This window comes from Primulina eburnea, chromosome 2, assembly GCF_022965805.1.
Source record: "Primulina eburnea isolate SZY01 chromosome 2, ASM2296580v1, whole genome shotgun sequence".
In the NCBI taxonomy this organism is placed as follows: Eukaryota; Viridiplantae; Streptophyta; class Magnoliopsida; order Lamiales; family Gesneriaceae; genus Primulina; species Primulina eburnea.
This window is the reverse complement of record NC_133102.1, coordinates 41,159,365-41,182,722: the sequence shown is the minus strand read 5'-3', so window position 1 is coordinate 41,182,722 and position 23,358 is coordinate 41,159,365. Positions and strand designations below refer to the sequence as shown.

The following is a 23,358-nucleotide window of genomic DNA, read 5'->3' as shown; positions in this document are numbered from 1 at the left end:
TGGGTCTGTTTCTCAATTAAACGCTGTTCCCTAAGATCTTCGGGACCATCTCTGGGGACAAACTTTAGCAAAATGCCCCAGCTGTTTACAAATATTGCATCTACCAAGCACTCCTTGGCATTGCTCTGAAGAATGTCTCCCTCCGCAAGTCCTACAATAGACATCAGTATGGCTTGGGCTGGAACCACTTGAACTAGAGGAACCACTTCCCAACTTCTTGAATGGTTTCTTACGAGTTTTCAGCAAATCTTGCTTCCCACTCGTACTGCCGCGCTCATATCGAAGAGGGGATTGCTGTGTCTGGGGTTGCTTCACACACAGTCGTGTCAATTTTCTAATCAGACTTGCCTCAGCTCTCTTCGCTCTACTCAAAATATCCGCAAAATGGTAAGGTCGCTGCAGATTCATAAATGCAACTACCTCCGAATTCAACCCTCTGATGAACTGATTCACTACAGCTTTATCATTTCCAGCTAAACGAGGAGCAAAACGCATTAGAGTAGAGAATCTAGCAATATATTCATCAATATTCAATTTACATTGGCTCAAATTCTCAAACTCTGCTTTCTTGTCCTCTCGGTACGAGACTGAGAAAAATCTTCGATAAAATTCAGTTCTGAATATTTCCCACGAAATCACTGTACCTCTCTGTTCCCACATTCTTCTACTGGTAATCCACCAATTCCTGGCGGCTTCTCGTAACTGATAAGACACCATTTTAACTCTCTGTTCATCTGTACAATCAAGTAAATCGAACAATATTTCTATGTCATCAAACCAGTTCTGACAATCTTCGGACGTCTCGATACCATTCAGAATCGGCGGCTGCAATAACTGAAATTCTTTCATCTTTTCTTCTAGCTGAATTTCTGATGCATCTATCTGTTCAGATGAAGTACTGCCTTTTTCTGAAATTCTTCGAGGCGGTATATCTGATAATCAAACAGATTAGTACATAATCTATACAATCTGTCTTAGCCCTCCTCTGATCATATACCTCTGATCCAGACTCGGTTCTGATTCAGGCTTAACAATTACATGCTGCAATCAACTCAGATACAAACAACATGTAATAGGGAAAGCAGTAAATCATGCTAGCACACATAATGTAATTCAACATTGCAATAAATCTCATGCTAGCAATCACATGCAAGGAAAGAAGACTCAATCTACCCCGCTCATTCTCTTCTATCCCAGTCTAACTCAGTCTAAAGGATCTATCAGTTCTGACTATCTCAATCTAAAGGATCTATCGCTCTGATACCACCTGTTGTGGGGACCCGGACGCTGATCTTTCTTCTTAATCATCTTTGGGATTTAATTATCCATTCAGATAAAACAGGGTCTAAATTTTTTTTTTTTTTAAATAACAGTGCGGAAGGTAATGGCATCTACATAATATACATATCTGTATAAAACTACATTTCAGTATAATAGTACAACAGTCTTTCAACTATTCTAAGGTTCAACTACTAAAGTTCAAGTAATAAAACCAAGTATACAATAAGTCCGGAATCACCACGCTAACTCGTCTTCTCTCGTCATCTTCTCGACCCCGATCCTGCCCCACCTGTTGTCATGCACACATACAAAACAAGACAACAGCCGGATAACTCCGGTGAGAATAAATCCCAGTATAAAACATGGTAACATGCATATACATAATCAAATCATGAAATATTCTATCATGCATGAAACTAAAGCAATAGATTCCATAGTCTATGAAATTAAATCAAAATAAGCATGCAACTCAAATCAGCTAAACATGTTATTCAAATCAAATCATATAAACATGCTATCATAACTGAAAGCAATAAACATGGGTTTCATAGTCTATGAAACCACTTCTATAAACACATGTAGTTCTAATCAAATCATGTCTAGACCCGACTCACTATAACTCTAGGGATCCCGGTGTGAATAAGACGATCTATCACCTACCCTCCCAATCGGGGTGACGGTACGTCTTATTCCTAGACTTCGGTCTGATCTGTATCCACATCTACAATAGGAGAATGATCTTCCCCTAAGCTGTGATATCACCGAACATCTAGAAGTTTGACTGTTTCTGTCAGACTCCCTATCTTAATTGCAATGAATAAAAATCTGTAAACACAGCATAATCATATCATAAAATAAACAACAATAATTCTAGTATGTGATTTTATTGGGAAACTCAAATGGGATCTATTTGAGTTATGTCTTCCCGTATATAACATGAATTATACCTTTGTCGTCCCGGTCTGACGAAGACGATGATCTGTATTCAATTATGTCCATATCCAATCTGAAATGACAATATCGAATATACTGTATCAGTGGATCACTCAATACACAATCTGTTCTGATCAATACTCAACTCAGTATACAATCTGATCAATATCTGAACAAGATACAATCTAATTCATGTCATCGACATGACAATACAATCTGAATAACCCCGTCAATCTGAATATCACAATTATAATACTGGAACTCATAATCTGTAGTGACCCGTTCCAGAATCACCTATTAAACAGAACTTAAGCATGCAAAATTAACATTAAAACTGAATCAGGTAAAACAGCGGAAAAACAGTAGTACAACCCAATCGAATCTGTAAGTACAAAATACTTAAACAACCAGATCGAACTAAATTCCAATAACAAATACCAATAACTACAAGTCAACCTCTGCCAGCTCCCTGTCCACTCCCTCCTGGACCGTCCAACCTGAGACCTGCCCCATCAAATAGGGTGTCCAAAACAGAGATAAACCGAGGACGTGAGCATAAAACGCTCAGCACCGAAAGCATGAGTATACAAGACTATGACATGCATGTATGCAAAATGTACTGGATACCAGGATCTGGGTATATCGAAATACTGCTCAGGTAAATGACGTCAAGGTATGTAGCACTCTGCGCCGTCGCACCAGGAGGTGGCTCCCATACCAAAATAAACCTGTGGATATACCGGTGACCTGACCACCGTCGGCCAACGGGGTCCAACCATCCACAACAAACGAGGGCTGATGTAGTGACCCGTTCCAGAATCACCTACTAGTTGAGAACTAAGCATGCAACTAACTTAATTAATAATAATCAGAGATAACAGCGGAAAATACCAACAAATGATAGTTATACAACCCAATCGAAATCAGAACAACTCAAAATATATTCGGTACAACCATTTCGAAATAGAATAGTACTGAAAACTAAACCAACCAGATACTCACTGTCCTCCTCCTGCTCTTCCCGAGCTGTCCAACCTGAGGCCTGCCCCGTGGGAATGGGGTGTCCAAGATAAACAAAACCGAGGACGTGAGCGATAAGAACGCCCAGTACAAAAGCATGAGTATACAAACCTATATGAAATGCACATGCTATGATATGATACCAGGGTAGTCAAGAAACAGGAATCACAAAAGATCTCAAAATGCTCAGTCTAGAGGCGCCAAGTGGATAGTGCCGCGCGGTCCTACCTCTGGGTCACTGCATCCACTGCAAGAACAGACGTGGACCTAAAATGTCCCGGATCACCGAAGCCCTCCGGACCCGTCGGCCACTGTGTACTCTCGGTGTCCATGCGTCCACAAGACAAGACAGGGCTGAGCGGCCCCACAAGATATAGCTTATCTCGAAAGAGATACAGCTCAACAGTAAAGGCTATCTCGAAGGAGATACGGCTCAACATGAAATGCAACGTGCAGTAATAAACGTGACATAATAGCATGCATCATATGACATATATCAATGCACCACATAATCATGCAACACATATAAGAATGTATACTCAACCAGGATATTTCGGATAGTACTTTCGTACCTCTATCACAGCAAGCCTAGCCTTACGCAACACCGCTAATCAGGTCTAGAACAAGCCTATGCATCAAAAGCACCCAATGAACAATACTACCATGCTATACTAGCAAAACCAGTACTACCAAAGGTTTAGGGTTTACCTTCGTCCGTCGACAGCCCTTTGATGTCGATTGCCTCGTAACTCAGGCGTCGCTACACTACCAATCCTGGCAGCTCTTGGTTATCGCTCGACCGGCAACTAACCCTAGAAACCTTCCAAACCTCTCAACTAGGAGACACAACTCAAGGATTGTCAATACAAAATGAGGAAATCCGAGCACTATTTATAGGCTATGTTCGGATCCACCGAACCCACTTCGGAACGTCCGAACTCCCACGTGTCCATCGGCTCTTGACACCTCATGATCGGATCCACCGAACCTACACTTCGGATCATCCGAACTTGCATGCAAACTGACGTGTCGATCAACTCTTGACACCTCATGATCGGATCCACCGAACCCACTTCGGATCGTCCGAACTCTTCGGTGCTACCGAACCATCTTCGGTCCGTCCGATCATGACCACGGTCAAAATTACACATTAAACCTTCTTAATCACCATTAATCCGTTAATTACCCAATTTGGAATTCGGGCTACTACAGCTGAGCACCCTCTCAACAGGCTATCTCAAAAATAGTCAGGCTCAACATGATTATGCAAATGCCGCATAATAAACCATGCATCATATGACAGATAATAATGCAACATATAAACATGCAACACATAGTAAAGCATACTCAATCCTGCTATCTCGGATAGTACTTTCGTACCTCAAATCAGTAGATCCTAGCAATCAGCCCTAGAATCAAGCCTGCGTCCGTAGTCAGCCCACTGATGCCGCTAGCTCCCAACTAGAGCACAGCTCCGCTACAGAACCAGTAGCTCCCCGCTAGTGCCTAAACCTCGGGAAAAGACTAGAAACCCATCAAAAACGACTAAAACGCTCTGGAACACTCGGAATTGGCGAGTAAAAAGTGAAGCCTCGCGCCTCTATTTATAGACAACGATCGGACGATCCGATCCACTTCGGACGATCCGAACCCTGTACCCTTCGGACCTTCCGAACCCTTATCGGACGATCCGAACCCTGCATGTCTTCCACGTGTCCAGACACCTGTCTTCGGACGATCCGAACCCTGATCGGACGATCCGAACTCTGCATGTCTTCCACGTGTCCAGCCACCTGTCTTCGGACGATCCGAACCCTATTCGGACGATCCGAACCCGGTTCGGTCCTTCCGATCTCACCGAAATATAATTAATCCAATAATTAACTCAAATTAGGCATCGGGATACTACATAATCTGTGCCAATACAATTCATAATCTGAATACTAACACAATTCTGATATAGAATCTCAGTCAATATCTTTCAAAAATCATAACAATTACAGAAATAGTCTGTTCTTTAATCTGACTTCAATTCTATAATATCTACGGTAGCAGAAACACCATATCTGAATCACATTCAATTCTAACAACATCATATTTTCAAAACATCTCAAAACGTAACAAAACTTACGTCCTTGTGTAGCTCGTGTCGAGAGGAACACGATACTGCGTTCGGATTCGAATTCTGATAGACGGATCTTCCACAATCGCAAATCTAAAAGGCGTAAGGATTTTATTTCCAAGATTTCGCCCCTTTCTGAAATTCTGAAGGATTTACGTGTCAATCATCCCTATATATACTGCATGCAAAATCTGAAACGTGGCCTCATTTTTCAGCAACACGCATGACCGCGGGTGCGGTCGTGTCATGCACCGCGGGTGCGCTCATGCTTCGACATTATCTTTCATTTTCTGAAATTCAGCGCCGCGGGTGCGGTACATCTTAGACCGCGGGTGCAGTCTTGTTCTTACCGCGGGTGCGGTGTCGCCTCGAATAAAATTTGACAACTTACTGTCCATGCACCGCGGGTGCAGTCTTGATTGCACCGCGGGTGCGGTGATGCTTCGGCCTCACCTTCAAAATTCCATTTTTAATGACCGCGGGTGCACTCATGTTCTGGGCGCGGGTGCGGTCTTGCAAAACCCAATATTCTCATGTCTTTTCTTCCATCATTGCATGTCATACATTCTCATATCTTCCGAGTCTCACGTTAATGAAGATTGATAATCTTGGTTGATCACTTCTATAATTCTCAGGCATTACAATAGGAATGCTAAAACTGTGTTTCCTCAACTATAAGATTTCATAGTGTCAATATCATGTAGTAGTTGCAAAACTATGAGTCTAGCCGAACCTTCTTGATAATCCGGGAACAATATTCCTCCAACAATCACCAACGCTACACAACAGGTATATTACACATCTATTTCCGAATTATTATTATCAATAAGGGTAGAAATTCAATAATCGTGTAGTACAGTTTTAGACAAATGACAACCTTTAAAATGCGATGATGATGACACAAATCCAACAAGTCAAGACATGTATGTTGTCATTGGTCAACTGTATATGAAACATCTATTCCAGTCATCGGGTCACCATCAATTGTTAGACCCCAAATTATCGAAACATCTTGTAACGTCACAATCGGTTCACCACATCTAAAATAAAATTTGTGTGTATTGTGTCACCATCGTTCAACAAAAGCAGTAATCAAATGATTGTCAAACCACCGAAAAACACATTGTAAAACCCCATAAAATCACATATGATTTAAGTAAACAAGGACACGATTGTGTAAATAATTTCCAACAAATAACATCCAAACTAGATTGTCTCATCGCTTAACTCTTACAATATCATCAACAGTTTCAGAAAAAATTGTTGATGACATAAAAGAACAATGCGATCTTCTGAACCTTGATTTTCCGTCATTCTGAAATAAGTTGTCGAAACAATAAGCTAATACAAAATATTATAATAAGAAATAAAATAACACATATAAAATTTAATTTAAAAAGTAAATAAGCATAAATTAAAAAAAAAAATTAATATATGTACAAAATAAAAAATCAATCATCACATTTCATATAAATAAATATTTATTTTTGTATAGATAAATATTTTTTTATATTTTTTTCGTTTGATTATTTTACGCTTCCTCCCTTTTATTTATAATAAGAAAATTTTTTGTCTCGAAACAGGACGCTGAAAAAGCTGTTGGGCTAGTTGCAGCCTGCAGCGGACTCGCGTTAGTGCAAAACGCCACCATAGTCCATACATACTATTTTTAAGATACAATTTTTTAAAATTAATAATAAAAAACCCTGGATACATTGGAAAATTTTGGGAAATTGATTTATTGCTTTTTGGCGTCTATATCACTCTTAGAGAATTGTTTTATAGCTTTCTCGTGTTTATGGAGATTTGTGGACTTGATCCATACACGCACTTATAAGTATTATTTTAGAAATAGAAAAATGATTATTTTTATGAATCGAGTCGAGTTATTAATATGTATCACGAAATTAATTTAAAGAAAAAGCGATGGAAATATAAATTGTTATGTAACATTATTAAAGTTGGTTGTTCAACCTCTTCATTCGTAAGTTATGAGTGTTTTTTGCTTTACCTTTGTAATTGTGCGAGGAATTAGAGCCCATGATAAACTCTTTTTGGTGGGGAAAGACAAGCGACTGGCCGCCTAGAAAAAGGTTGAGTCGGTAAACCTAGGCGACGATTAAGGCTTCTATTTCTTTTTTAAATGTTTTTTTGGTCTTTTAATTTATATTTAAAAAAGAAAAGTAATTTTTATTAATAGATTTTTTGAGAAACGGTGTCACCAATCTTTACTCGTTAGACGGATCAACCACACTCATGTTTACGGTGAAAAAATGGAGCCGAAAGAACATATTTAATATTCATCGGACTTCTTACGTTAAGTATAAGACAAAAACTTGTGTGACACGGTTTCACGGATCGTATTTGTGAGACAGATCTCTTATTTGGGTCATCCATGAAAAATTATTATTATTTATTCTAAGAGTATTATTTTTTATTGTGAATATGAGTAGAGTTGATCAGTCTCACAGATTAAGATCCGTAAGACGGTCTCACATCAAACCTACTCTAACTGTAACGGGTTTTGTTAGGTGCATCCTTAAAATCTAATTTTACTATGAGAAAATTAAAATTTTATTCTATCATAAATTTGATAGAAATGTGAAGAAATATTAATGTATGACTCAGAAGCTTTGGAAAATACTATCAAATACAATACAAATTCCAATTCTTTGACCCTAAAAATTATTTAACAATTAAACTTGGATTAAGGCAAATCCTTAATTACACCAATCTTTCAATTTTTTTTTTTTGTCTCGAGACTGTAAACAGTCAAATGCTTCAGCTTCACGCACCCGTGAACGTAGTAGAAAGAGTACTAACTCAACATTCAACGCAAACACAGGCGGCGCGTCGGATCACCTCCGGCAGATCCGCCACCCTACTCCACTCCCCGGCGGCAATATCATACAACAGCACCAATCTCTCCCTGAACCCCCTCTCAAGTCTCCCGCTCCGTCGCAGCAAGTCATCGATGCAGCCGACCACCTGTATCAAGACCACCTTCTCCGCCACCCCGACGCAGCTGAACCTCACCGTGCTGTCCACACGAACCTGCGGTGGCACCGGCGGACATTTCAACCTACACCATTCTCCGAAGCTTTTACTTTTCCTAGACCCGTTGAATTTCCAGAACGAGAGTTCCACCGCGTGGCTCGAGAGGATGTAGATGTGTTCGTTCGCAGAGCACGCCGCCACCACGCAGCCACCGCTTGGGACTGCTCGGCTTCTCAGCCATCCACGCGCAGCTACGTCGTATAAATCCATCGAGCTGGCGTAGACATGCGTCATTTCCGCCCCAAGTGAACCACCGTCGTTCACGGACGCGCCGCCGATCTTCAGCCCTCCAATGACGTAAAACACCCCATCCACCGAAGCTCCGATGCATCCATACCTTTTCCTCGGCGCGTCAGACACCACACGCCACGCATTCTCATCCGGGTCATATTCCTCAACCGTCGACAATCTCGCAGAACCACCGGATACGTATATCTTCCCTTCCACCGCTGCGGCGGCAAATTTCTTCCTCTGCAAACTCATCCCCGACTTCGTGACCAAAGTCCCAGTCCAAGTATCGCACCGGAGCATCGCCGTCCGACCGATGACATAAATCTTCCGGCCAATAGACACCAATCTGAAATGCGAGAACAGAGAAAAATTAGAGCCACTCCCCAAATCAAATCCATTTCCATCGTTCGAAAGAACAAAAGACGACACTTTCCACAAAGGACAATCCCCAGCATCCAAGCGAAGCGTCGCCGTGAAAAGGGCAGAACTGGAGATCGAAACGCAAAACAGTGTGCTGAAAACGAGGTGGTGGCGGACGCGGAGAACATGAAAAGTGGGAGAGTTGAGAAGATATCCCCATCGGCGGCAGACGAAAGGGATAGAAGGGAGGGAAGAGTGCGGCACTCTAGATAGACATTCGAGGAGCAGGTCATCCGGGAGGGAGGAGATGGTGGTGGTGCCGGTGGCGGTGGAAAGGGGGGAGGGGTGCCGAAGGGGATCGGGGAAGCAAGATTTTACCAGCCATGAGAAGTGTCGGGAACTGCAGGTTTCGGATGACGATGACATGCGATTGATGATGTTCAATCTGCGTTGCTGTCTATTCGATAAATATGGGTTTCGTTAGATTAATAATTTAATTATTTCAAATCAATTTATATTTAATTATTCGAAAACTCCAAAAAAATTCCCAAACTTTATTTATTTTCATTTATCTTTTTTCCATATTCATTTTTAATATTATTATCCATATCAGGTATTATTAATGATTTTCATTTATTATTCTTAAATTTTACTACTTCTATACATTTATTTTTTTATAAATAATTTATTATTAATTTTATTCGGTACATTATTTTCCTTATTACTTATTTCTTAATATGATTAATTTTGATAGTAAGGAATAACTTAATAAAAATTAGAATAATTGGATCAATAATGTTATTTTTCTTCTTACTATTGATTTTTTTTATTAATCTTATTATTAATAATATACTTTTCTTACATGTTTATCTTCCTCAAATTTAACTTTTTTTAATCACTGAATGAAAATTCGGTGATAGGATCAATTGGATGATAAAAATTGAGTTAGATTAGTTTGTTTTTGAAATATTTTAAAAAAGGCAAAAACTTGTATAAGACGGTTTCACGGGTAATATTTGTGAGACGGATCTCTTATTTGGGTCACCAATGAAAATGTATTACTTTTTATTGTGAATATGAGTAGGGTTGACCCGTCTCACAGATTATGATCCGTGAGACGGTCTCACATGAGACTCACACTTTAAAAAAATATCGATCACCGAGAAATTAAATTGAATTTAATTTTCAAACCAAACGGAAGAAATTTAAAATAATTATTCTTAAAATCGATTAAAATTGTAAAATATTTAAAATTTATTAAAGTTGAAAGTGTAAAAATATTTTTAGTTGAAGTATTTTATCAAATATTTTGTATATAATATTTTGCTGTTTGAAATAACACAAAAAATCCTTCAACAATGTTATCTAACCAACAACAATGATTAAATGACACAAAGTAAAGAGACACAAATTTGCTTATAGATGTTTACAGAATAACAACTTTTACGTCACTTCTAATTCTACTTAAAAAAGATCCATTAGAAAAGTTTGATTTATATAACTTAGTGTACAAACCTATTTTGACTTAGGCAAAAACTTGTGTGAGACGGTCACACGGGTCGTATTTTGTGATACAGATCTCTTATTTTAGTCATCCATGAAAAAGTATTTCTTTTTATGTTAATAGTATTACTTTTTATTGTGAATATCGGTAGGGTTGACCCTTTTCACAGATAAAGATTCGTGAAATCATCTCACAAGAGACATACTCTTCGACTTAAGACTTATCCATTGCCTAATTGAAACTCTTAACACACTCTCAATTGTACATAACAATCTCACAATCTGCATAATATCTAATGTCTTTTATTTCAAGACTATAAATACAATCTTTAACGTCTTTGCGTAAAAACTATCACTCAACTATATATTGAAGCTCATCTATCTTTTGTGCGAGTAATTGTATGATGGAGATTTAATCATTTATAGTGTATTAATCTCTCAAATATATTCTCACACACATGAGATAACTCTCATTAAGCTAGTCAATATATTTAGACTTTCTTTCTTGGGCTTGCTATTACTCTAACTTGTTTTTCTTCAACTAAGTTGCACATGCTTTGAGTATCCATAAAAGCTTGTTGTTTGATCTTAAATGTGTTGTATTTATAACCTCTAAAAATGATATAGACCTTAGACACAAGAATTTAACCGTTTGCAAAAGTTCTGTAATGTTTCTTATATTAAAACAATCATATTTGACTTCATGATTACTTTTTAATATCGGGTTGGCGGCTGGTCTTCAGAGTAGTTTGGTAGGAGTTTGGTGGCTGGACTTCAAGAGCAGTCCGATCAAATTTTGGAGCGCCTGGATTTTGAGCGGTGCGGCTGGAGTTTGATTAGCTTCTGGAGTTGGAAGGCCAGACTTTGGTCCAAATCTAGTCGGTCTCCTCTTTTGATTATGTCTCTTGATTAATCGATTTTTGCGCAAAGCGATGAACGTGAAAATTATAGCCCTTTCTATTAGCTTTACAAAGAATCAATAATCACTCGATTTCAAGTTCGTATGAGAGAGATATGTTAGAAATATCTGACATACATAATATAAAACTTGTTCTTCATTCAGTGAAAAACCAGTCATAACTAGCAGTTTTCTCGGGATTTATAAGATATGTAAGCTCTTATTCAGACCTTGTCTTTGGAAGATGATTTGTAGATAACTTTATTAGCTTTCTAACGAATACTAAATTTTCACATTATGATAATCGAGCTGAGAAATATGATCAAAATATTATAATTGCTCAAGTCTAGTCGTTTGTTATATTCATGACCTCCAACTTGATCTTGCAGCTTCCAGTTAGCATGAATAACCTCCAAACTAAGTTGACTAGTCTGAAATACGACTTTTAGATAATTGAGTTGGTTTTCTAACCGTTTTGGCGAATTGTCATTTGGATAAACAGTTTGTGATATATGATCAAAATACTGCATCTCGTCAGATTTGCAGCTTAAGTTTAACTGAATTTAAGTTCCTCAAATTTTCCAAATTGACATCTATCAACTACACACTTGAGTAAATATTTAGAAATACAATAGAAAATTTCGTCATCTCCAAAATCAAAATTGCTAGTATTTCTTCAAATTTTGACATCTAGCATGAATATCTTATTTGGGTCATCCATGAAAAAATATTATTTTTTATTCTAAGAGTATTACTTTTTATTGTTAAAATCGGTAAGGTTGATCCGTCTCACAGATAAAAATTCGTGAGACCGTCCCACAAGAGATCTACTCAAACAATATACTACATTTTCATACTAAATTCATATAATCTTCATATCAATTAAATTATTAAATTTAGTTTCTTTGTTATTTACTATTTGTATCTTAATAATTAATTAATGTTAATGAACATGATCAAATGTCATATGAAAACAAAAATCCAAATAGAACAATTGATATTCAACATCAATTATTTTACGCAACAATGATTGGATCCAAAAACTATTTGATTTGGGATTCAATTATGTGTTTTTGACTAGATTAAAGTGAGAATGATGTTTGAGTATTAGTTGGTAATATTATCACCTTCATATAACAATCAATAATCGATAAATAATAAATAAATATTATTTAACAATAATTGAGTTTTAATATACAAAATTTGAGTACTCTAAATCAAGTAAAACATTTATGTTATGATAATAAATTGGTCATTCTTATCGTAATTGTGTATTATTACACATAAATTAAGCATTAACGGACAATAGTTATATATTATAGAAAATTCTAATTCGATCCCTAATGTTTAACAAAATCCTAATTCAATCTCAAGTATCCCAAATTATACCTTTGCGTTTCAAGGAATTTGCCCAAATTGGTCCTAAACTATATATATTTCCAAAAAATGCCCAAACTACCATTTATTCTATTTTATTAAGAAATTATTATATTGCAACATGAAAATAGTATCAGAGTTTAAGTAAATATTTCAAACATACAAAATTATTATTATTGTTTATTTAAATGTTTGAGGATAATATTGCCTTAAAAATTATATATACAAACCAATGTTCGAGATTAAATATTTTCAAGACTTATTCCAATGTTTAGAATAATTACAAGAAGATCTAACCAATGTTAGACAACATATCAGAATCCTAAAGTAAACTTATGATTCGGAGTAATAGGTTCTTAGAAACAGTGTCAGATTCCTCTGAACTCTCAGAGATCTTATGAAGATCCAAAAGACGATACAAAATTATGACAATCAACTCTGTTATATACCACGAAAAATTGAAGCAATATTTGAAAAACAATAAGAAATTCTTTAAACATTAAATGATATTCAAACAAGAACCCAAACTCTAGAAGAACAACCCAATTCCAGTAAGAGGATCTCGTAAGGAAGATTGTCACTATCTTTTGAGACTAGGGAAGGTCAAAGTGTACAAAAACCTTTAACCGACAAAGAGAAAATGATCAATCTTATTAAAACTAGTTCAAAAAATAAAATAATCTGATGAAAACTATAGAATGATTGATTTAGATAATCTACAAGATCTTGCTGAATCTTTTTCAAATATCAATGTCGTACATTTGAAAATGAATACAAATGGGTTGAACATCCTTTAGTTAGTAGAATATAAGAATCATCGAGGGAAAGAGTGTATCTTATAATAAAAACATGGGAGGACCTCGAAATGATTTCTAAGTTGGTGGAGAAGCACACCCATCGAGAATAAGGTTAAGGAAAAATCAAATTCTCTTGCACCAGACATCCTATGAAAATCAGTTATAGAATCAAACATATTCATGTGATTATGCATAACCTTAGTGTACTGCACTTCAAAAACAGAGAAGATCTTATAGATGGTTGGACATTGACTATGAGAATCGCATCAGAAATACTTGATCTCAACAGAGAAATATTCATTAAAATTTTAAAAATGAGTCTTATGGGATCAGTTAAAATTACTTTGGACATGAATTCGGTATAAACCAAAGAATCAGTCCTAGACGAAAAATATCTAAGCAAGATAGCCGGGAGAATGACTGTCCTATTTAAAGCATAATTTATAGGGGTATATTTATTTCAACAATCAAGATACAAATAAGGAAAATAAATATACTCAAGTTCTGTATAGGCTTGAATTACATGACATTTATTCACTAGATGCATACATTAATAAGTATAGATGATACTCAGGGATAAAAGAAAATATAAAAATGCAGCTTTTTTTTCGCTAAAATGTCAATTCTCTGGAGAAAAATGCTAATAAGATAATATATCCCTGACAATCCAGATACTCTTTCTAGACGAGCATCTTTTCTTAAAGAAAAATTGACATAAAGGTGCCATATGGCAGGATTAGAAAAAAATTACAAACCTTTAAAGGGTATTAATAAACGTACTAATTTATGTTGTAAAAAAATGATCTTCCAATGATAATTGGAAGCAAGCCATAAATGTAAAAAAAAAAGGAACTTTAGATCTCATCTTTATGCCAGAAGTAGAATTATTTCGTGGTAACCAAGACCATTATGGTCTAGACAAAGACTAGATCTTACAAATCTAGGAAAATAGTTGACCATCGAGAAGTAGGATGTCAACCTAAGCATCGAACTCATCTCAAATCACGACATACACTTACAAAGAAAACATTCAAAAGATCCAACACCTGAAATAATGAAAGTTTTAAAAATTGTGACTGGTGGACATGTGGTGTAAGGACCGTGTATCGTATTATCGTAAATCCTACGTGATTATCGATAATTTATGGAATTGTCATATGATTATGTAATTGATGTATATTATGACAATGAAATTGGGAAATGAATATTGAATATGAATTGACGTTGTAAGAGCTCGAGTGGAGAGGCCGGACGCCAAAACAGTACAAATACAAACATTTGTACAGAAGAGGTGGCGCCCGGGCGGTAGAAAATGACCGCCCGAGCGCCAAAGTATGAAAAGGTAGTGTTCGGGCAGAACACTCCGCGCCCGAGCGGTAACTTTTGACCGCTCGAGCGCGGCGTAAATAAAATCCGGGGGCAGAATGTCTCGCGCTCGGGCGCGAGAATTCTACCGCCCGAGCGCGAGAGGCGGTGGGAGGAGAATAAATTCCTTCTTTCCTTCTTCCGTCAATAGTTATCGTAGAATTCGAGAGAAAGTTCGGGAATTTGATTTTCTTTCTTCCGATTCGACTTTGAAACGCCGTCTAAACGCAAAACAAATTATATATTTGTAATCTGCGCGTTGAGGGCTTCAGACTGAGGTAATTTTCTTCGAGTTCCAGCAGCTTTAAATATCATAGTGCTGGAATAGCATGTATTTGAAGTTGAATTTCTGATATGTAGTAGAATAACCGACAAGAAACTTGTATTCGAAGTCGGAATTAAATTATGATATGATTTTGATTTGATATGAATTTTTGAAGTTTCAAATGATATTTGAAACTCATATTAATGATTTTGGAGTATGTTATTGATTGAAATGAGTATGTAATTAATGTAGATAAAGTGTTATATCAATATCTTCAGGCTACATCAACTGGAAGCGAAGAAATTGAGGTATGTTGCAACCGGGTAACATACGACAGGTATCTGTATTATATGATATATGTCGGATTGATTGGATTGATTGGATTGAGATTATGTGTCTATATGCCCTATTTGTTGATTTATGTGGCATACATGACATTGAGATTTGAGTATCGATGTACAAAATAAATGTTTTGTTAACACACATCATTTTATGCATACATCGATACATGACATGCACGTTGAGCTATGATCCTTGGATACCCTGATATGATTTGATTGGATTTCGGGGTTTGTGAACACAATCGCTATGCCGGTATTATATGACCCGTAAAGCATAGACAATTGTGGCCCCATATGATTGGATATGAGATGTGGGATTGATGGCGCTTCGTCGACGCTATCATATGTGTATTCCCATATCGGCCGGTGTGCCAGCTCGAACATTGATTTGATTTGATAGCGATTCGATTGATTCTGACATGTGCTCAGTGGATGGGCATTTGACCTGATACCTCCACGACATACATGCATTGCATACCATATATCATTGTTTAGATACTTGTGGTATATATTGTGGTTGTTCCATACGGAGCTTTGCTCACCCCCAAGGGAGGCTGTTGTTGTCTTTGTGTGTGGACAATGGCAGGTACTCCAGGATATCAGGAGACCGGAGAGGGTACTTCTGGTGGGAGCCACAGCTTGGGCTGAGGTTTTATGTTTATGTCTGATTCCCAGTATATATGTTTATGTATCAATATACCGGGGCATGTCTCGAGGATATGAGATGTTTGTATGTGATTGATTACGTGTGGGCGTGTTTATGATTTGAATTTAGATACTATTTTTAGTATTTAAATATCAGAAGAGATATTTTGGGCTCATTGTAAAGAAATTTTAAACCCGTTTTCCGCTGTGATTAATTAAACCCTAATCAGATTGCATTGTAATAACGATTAGGAGTTAAGGGCCCCACACAGAGTGGTATCAGAGCATAGCTGAGAATTCTCTATTGAGTCTTGTGTACACTTGAATAGGCACAAATGAATTGTGCGTATGTGTTTGCCTTATTTGTATTACTTGCTCTTATGTGATTTGATTTGAGTAAGTATCTGATGAGATTGATGATATGAGATGATGATATGAGATGATGAGATTATGAAATTGATATGAAAACTGTGATATTCATCTTTTGATTTGTAGATGGATCACACAAATGAAACTGCGAGTAGCAGTACTGAGAGGATTGTTGGGCAATTTGAAGGATTGTCCATGGATGTTGTGATGGCTCGATTTCAGGATCTGAAACCACCGAAGTTCTTTGGCACTGAGAGTGCTGAAAGAGCCGAGGCCTGGCTGAAGGATATCGAGCACTTGTTTAATATTGTTGAGTATTCCAAGGCTCGGAGACTGAAACTTGCTTTGTATCAGCTGAAAGACCGAGCTAAATCTTGGTGGGAAGCCGCTGAGATTGGATTGAAAGAGGCCGGGACTGAAGTAACCTGGGATGTCTTCAAGGCCCAATTTCTGGAGCAGTATTCTCCTCCTTCTTATTATACTGCTCAGGAGAATGAATTTAATAATCTGCAGCAGGGAACGATGACTGTTGCAGAGTATGCTTCTAAATTTTCTACTTTGTTGAAGTATGCACCTCACGTGGCTGGGAATGCGAGGGCAAAATATAACAGGTTTGTAAATGGTTTACATCCTGCTTTGTATACCTATGTTGTTTCTGGATTGCCTACCAGCTACGCAGAGGCAGTTGAACGAGCTAAGGCAGCCGAGGCTGGACTTAGGCGGGGAGGTCCACAGTATACTCCTCCACCACCGGTGTCAGCTCAGCAGCCTACTTTGCGACCGAGGGGTAAGAAGTTCAAGAAGACTGGCTCTGTTTCTTCGTCTTCTTCGAGCTCTAGTGGATCACAGAGAGGGAGTCCTGTGATGGCTCCCTATTGTAGCCATTGTGGGGGTAAACATACTATCGAGCAGTGTCGAGGTATGTTTGGTACTTGTTATCAATGTGGGCAGGAAGGCCATTTCTCTCGAGTATGTCCAAATAGGGGTACGACTTCTGCTCAACCCCAGCCAGGATTTAGAGGTGGCCCTAGTATGATGAGACCTGCTGTTCCTGTTCCATCTTTTCAGCAGTCGAGTGTCCCACGATATCGAAGACCGGGTGGTCAGAGTGCCCAAGTTCCTCCTCAAGTGAGAGTGTACGCCATGACTGAAGATCAGACGAGAGAAGCTCCTGGTGGTGTGATTGCAGGTACTTGCACGCTTTGCGATTATCCTGCACGTTTTTTATTTGATACAGGAGCATCTCATTCATTCATATCTCATGCATTTGTTGCATCTCACGATATTGAGTGTAACCCGTTGTATGATACTTTGTCGATAGCCACGCCAGCAGGGAAGATTATATTGTCTGAGAAAGTTGTGCATAATTGTGTATTGATATACGAGGATAATGTGGTATTTCTGAATTTGATTGTCCTCCCTATGCACGACTTTGATTGTATTGTTGGCATGTATATCTTGATGACGAATCGAGCTACTGTTGATTGTTGTCATGGAGTGGTTCGATTTCGACCGATTGATGGACCCAAGTGGAATTTTTATGGCAAGGGTTCCCAAGCCAAAATTCCATTGGTATCTTCCTTGGAGATGTCTCGATTGTTGACTAGCGGAGATGAGGGTTATCTTATCTACGCTATTGATATTTCGAAGAAGGAATCTTCCTTATCTGAGATTCCTGTTGCGAAAGAGTTTCCGGATGTATTTCCCGATGAGATTCCTGATTTTCCTCCTCATCGAGAAGTTGAGTTTAGTATTGATCTTGTGCCGGGGACTGTGCCTATTTCTAAAGCTCCCTATCGTATGGCACCAATGGAATTGAAAGAATTGAAAGAACAATTACAGGATCTTCTCGATAAGGGATATATTCGACCGAGTGTATCACCTTGGGGAGCTCCAGTTTTATTTGCTCGAAAGAAAGATGGTACGATGCGAATGTGTATCGACTATAGGCAACTGAATCGGGTTACTGTGAAAAACAAGTACCCACTTCCGCGTATTGATGATTTGTTTGATCAGCTTCAGGGTACTTCTGTTTACTCGAAGATTGATCTTCGTTCTGGGTATCATCAAGTACGAGTTCGAGACGAAGATGTGCCCAAAACTGCTTTTCGTACGAGGTATGGCCACTATGAATTCCTGGTTATGCCTTTTGGTCTTACGAATGCTCCTGCTATTTTTATGGATTTAATGAATCGGGTCTTTCGAGATTATCTAGACCGATTCGTTATTGTGTTTATTGATGATATTCTTGTGTATTCGAAATCGAAGAAGGAGCATGCTGAACATCTGAGACTGGTACTTCAAACTCTTCGTACTAGTCATTTGTATGCCAAATTGTCCAAATGCGAATTCTGGATGGACAAAGTGGTATTTTTGGGCCACGTCATTTCGAGACATGGCATATCTGTTGATCCTGCGAAGGTCGAAGCTGTATTGAATTGGCCAAGACCTACGAATGTTCCTGAGGTCCGTAGCTTCATGGGTTTAGCTGGATATTATCGTCGTTTTATTGAAGGATTTTCGAAGATAGCTAAACCTATTACTCAATTGACACAGAAGAATCAACGATTCATTTGGTCAGATGAATGTGAAGCTAGTTTTCTTGAATTGAAGACGAGATTGACCACTGCACCTGTGCTTACTATTCCCTCAGGTACCGGAGGATTTGTGGTTTGTACAGATGCGTCTGGTAAAGGGTTGGGCTTAGAGCTGTCAATATGGGCTGGGCCCGCTGGGTTGGCCCAGCCCGACAATAAAATTTAATGGGTTGGGTTTTTATTTTGTTGGCCCATTTTAATTCGGGCCTAAACGGGCCCAGCCGCTCGGGCTGTGGGTTGAATTGGGCCTAACCCGATGGGCTCGGGTTAGCCCATGGCCCATGATTAAATTTATCCTACATTATGGGGAAACTTCCTATTCTACCGAGAAACCTAATTTTCTCCAAAGCTTCTTCCTGTTCGGCTGTTCCAGAGGGCCCTCACTCCTCGCCGGCGGCCTACTGCACCAAAATTATTTACTAAAGACTCTTGATCCATCTAAAGGTATTCCATGAAATGATGTTTTATTATTTAGTTTTGGGCTACGCAGGGTGAAAGGAATTGTGGTGGAATAAAGATTTTGTGAATCATCGAAACATTTCGAAGAGTTTTTAAAAGATTGAGATGCCTTACAGAGGATATTTGTTGATCGATTTATTATTTGTTAATTATAATATCAACTAATTTTAGCTTATAAATGATGTACAAAAAACTGAAATAACAGGAGACATTTAAGGTTTTAAGAAATAAAAATTGGGATGTGTTCTGTACTTCTGTTTCGGTATTTTCTCCCCGCTTTTACTATTGATATTTATAATTTTTGGATCATCATGTTTTAATAAGGATGCAGGTTTTAATAAAATTGGATTGATCTGTGATTAGAATAAATGTACATCATGTTAAGAAATGAACAAAGCCATGGCACCGGTAATAAGCCTTAAGCTAACAAATGGAATTACTCACAATATTTAATAAAAAATTAACACTTATATTTCAGACAGGGAATACAAGTTTTTTGGGTTTTTATTATTAATATAAAAAATAAGTAATTTTAAAATTAATGTGGAAGGTAGAGTTTGGTAGCCTACTGGCAGCTTTTTATTTCTTTTTACAATTCGTTTTTTTTTTCTTTTTGGATTTAAATGCCACATTCCTTATTTAATAAAATTTATATTCCAAGTGATAAATCTTACTGTTGTTGGTCTGGTAAAGCATTTCCTGATGATGAATGGACCTAAAATAAATGTATTTGAGGTGTATCTTTGTTTGATTCAAATTTTGTTCTAAGCATGTTTCCTGTTCGACTGTTCCTATAGAGTTGAAGTTTCAAATTTTAGAATATTTACAAAAACGAAATTGACTTAATAAAATTTCTGTTTTGGCAGTTACTTGCACTTCCCCATATGAACTCACTCACTGTTGAAATGGACGTTTCTTCTCAAACTCAAACTGCCGATGTGGATGTTGATGAACTGAAAAATCCTAAGAATGATGAGGGTTCAACTAAACCAAAAAGACGTATAGAAACTTCTGATATTTGGATGTATTTTAAGAAAATCAAAGGGATTGATGGTTTAGGTAAAGCTGAATGTAATGGATGTAAAAAACAGTATCAATGTGGGACTAAACAACATGGAACTTCTACGTTGTGGCGTCATCAGAAAACTTGTAGCAAATTGAAGTTCCATGATGTAGGACAAATGATTCTTGATCAAGATGGGAAGATGAGGTCTAAGAAAATAGACCAAAAAATTGCACGTGAATTATTGGCTTGTGCAATCATTAGACATGATTTATCATTTTCGTTTGTTGAGTATGATGGTATTAGAGCTTGGATGAAATACATAAATCCCGATGTTCCTTGTATTTCTAGAAACACTCTTGTTTGTGATATTAAAAGAATCTATTTGAGGGAAAAAGAGAAACTTAAGCATGTTTTGGCTACTATTCAGAATAGAGTTTGTTTAACTTCAGATTTGTGGACGTCGTGCACTAGTGAGGGTTATATTTGCTTGACTGCTCATTTTGTTGATAATGATTGGAAGTTGAATAGTAAAATTCTTAGCTTTTTTCATATGCCTCCACCACACTCAGGAGTTGAATTAGCAGCAAAATTATTTGAATTTTTGAAGGAGTGGGGAATTGAGAAAAAAGTTTTTTCTTTGACATTGGATAATGCATCTAGTAATGACAACATGCAAGTTAATTTGAAAGAGCAACTCTCTTTGCATGATAGCTTATTGTGTGACGGTGAGTATTTTCATGTTCGTTGTTCTGCTCATATATTGAATCTAATTGTCCAAGAAGGTTTGAAAGTCGCTGTTGTTGCTTTGAATAAAATTAGAGAGTCAGTCAAGTATGTTAAAGGTTCGGAGACTAGGATGAAGTAGTTTCAAGAATGTGTACAAGCAGTCGGTAGCATTGATACTAATATTGGCTTGCGATTGGATGTGTCTACTCGTTGGAACTCGACATATTTAATGCTTGATAGTGCCATCAAGTATAAGAAAGCTTTTGTTTTCCTTCAATTCAATGACAAGAATTATAAATTTTGTCCTTCAAGTGAAGAGTGGAAAAGAGGAGAAAAAATATGTGAGTTCCTTGAGCCATTTTATGACACTACCAATTTGATCTCCGGTTCTTCTTATCCTACATCAAATTTATATTTTATGCAAGTCTGGAAGATTGAAGTTTTGTTAAAGGAAAACTTAATGCATGAAGATGAGGTGATAAGTGATATGTGTAAAAGAATGTTGGGAAAGTTTGAAAAGTATTGGACACAATATAGCATGGTGCTTGCATTTGGAGCCATTCTTGACCCACGGATAAAGCTTTCGATGTTGGAGTTTTTTTATTCTAAGGTTGAGAGTGATTTTGTTAAATGTCTAGAGAAGATAGAACTTGTGAAAGCAAATTTCTATAAGCTTTTTGATGAATATTCTAAGACTGACAATGCAAGTTCTTCACGACCACAATCTTCTTCTAGCACACAAATTGCTCCCCAAAGTGCAGGAGAAGGTAAAGGAAAGAGCAAAAGCATTTTTTATGTAAGTATTCTAATACTTTTTTTCTTGTATTATTTAACTGATTTATATTTTCATATCATAATTATTGCAATTAATATAGGAAATGATGGCATATGAGAGCCAGACAATTACAAATGTTGGAAAATCTCAAATTGATCTTTATTTGGAGGAGCCAAAACTTGAATTTGCATATCATCAAGATTTGAATGTTTTGGAGTACTGGAAGGATAAAAAACATCGGTACCCCACCATAGCAATGATGGCATGTGATGTTTTGGCTATTCCAATTACTACTGTTGCATCAGAATCAGCTTTTTCCATCGGTGCTCGTGTGCTTACCAAGTATAGAAGTTGTACACTTCCTGAAAAAATTCAAGCTCTTATTTGCACTCGCAATTGGTTGCATGGTTACGTTGGTAATTTTGTTTGCAAATTTGTAGTTTGTTGTTGACTTAGTTGATAAATTAGTTTATTATTATTTTAATTTTAACCACATTCGTATTTTTGTATTTTAATGTTGATCAAGGTAATGAAGACGACACAAGTGTTAAAACAGCATTGTCTAATCAGGGATCAAATGCTGATATTGATAAAGGGGGAGAGGATGAAGATGGAGGAGAAGAATTTGATATGAATGATTTCATGATTAATGAAATTTAAAAAATTGTATTGTTTTTTTTTGTCTAATTTGATGAACTTTAATTTCTTTGAACTAACTTTTTAGCACTTTGTTCGTTTATTTCACTGTCAATTGTGGCATTTCATGTTTTAACATTTAATCTTTGGATTCTTTGACCGCCAACAACCCTTTTTTATTCAGATTACAGCACAGCGTTTTTTGTCAATTGTTTTGGGTGAACTACAGTATGCAAAACTAAGCAAATGTATTGAAATTGTTTAGATTTTTTTAGACCCGTGGGTTGCCTTAACCCAACCCGCGGCCCATTTTTGGTGGGCTGGGCTGGGATTTCCCGACCCACCAACCCAATGGGCCGGCCCGCCACGGGCTGACCACTTCTCAACCCGAGTCGGGCCTACCCAACCCGACACGGGCCGGCCCGATTGACAGCTCTAGTTGGGCTGTGTTCTGATGCAACATGGCAAAGTGGTTGCTTATGCGTCTCGTCAATTGAAATCTCATGAAACAAGTTATCCTGTTCATGATCTTGAATTGGCTGCCATTGTGTTTGCTTTGAAGATTTGGCGCCATTATTTGTACGGAGAAAAGTTT

The 23,358-nt window shown here is 37.4% G+C and overlaps 2 protein-coding genes across 2 annotated transcripts; one reads left to right on the top strand and one right to left on the bottom strand.

Annotated features, from left to right (window-relative positions):
* Positions 1-7,958: 7,958 nt before the first annotated feature.
* On the bottom strand, positions 7,959-9,476 carry LOC140823216 (F-box/kelch-repeat protein At5g26960). Its single transcript, XM_073184426.1, has one exon. It carries the CDS (start codon positions 9,428-9,430, stop codon positions 8,180-8,182), a length of 1,251 nt encoding a protein of 416 aa, XP_073040527.1. The 5' UTR covers positions 9,431-9,476; the 3' UTR covers positions 7,959-8,179.
* A 10,017-nt stretch (positions 9,477-19,493) lies between these two features.
* On the top strand, positions 19,494-22,787 carry LOC140824324 (zinc finger BED domain-containing protein RICESLEEPER 1-like). Its single transcript, XM_073185926.1, has 4 exons — positions 19,494-19,605; positions 20,487-22,148; positions 22,228-22,543; positions 22,654-22,787. Exons 2-4 carry the CDS (start codon positions 21,582-21,584, stop codon positions 22,785-22,787), a joined length of 1,017 nt encoding a protein of 338 aa, XP_073042027.1. The 5' UTR covers positions 19,494-19,605; positions 20,487-21,581.
* The last annotated feature ends 571 nt before the right edge of the window (positions 22,788-23,358 follow it).

Bases quoted from the DNA above. Each gene is read 5' to 3' on its own strand.
- LOC140823216 (XM_073184426.1), bottom strand. From the start codon at position 9,430: ATGTCATCGTCATCCGAAACCTGCAGTTCCCGACACTTCTCATGGCTG.
- LOC140824324 (XM_073185926.1), top strand. From the start codon at position 21,582: ATGCTTGATAGTGCCATCAAGTATAAGAAAGCTTTTGTTTTCCTTCAA. The intron at 22,149-22,227 runs GTAAGTATTCTA...CAATTAATATAG, and splicing joins AGAGCAAAAGCATTTTTTAT to GAAATGATGGCATATGAGAG. The intron at 22,544-22,653 runs GTAATTTTGTTT...ATGTTGATCAAG, and splicing joins TTGGTTGCATGGTTACGTTG to GTAATGAAGACGACACAAGT.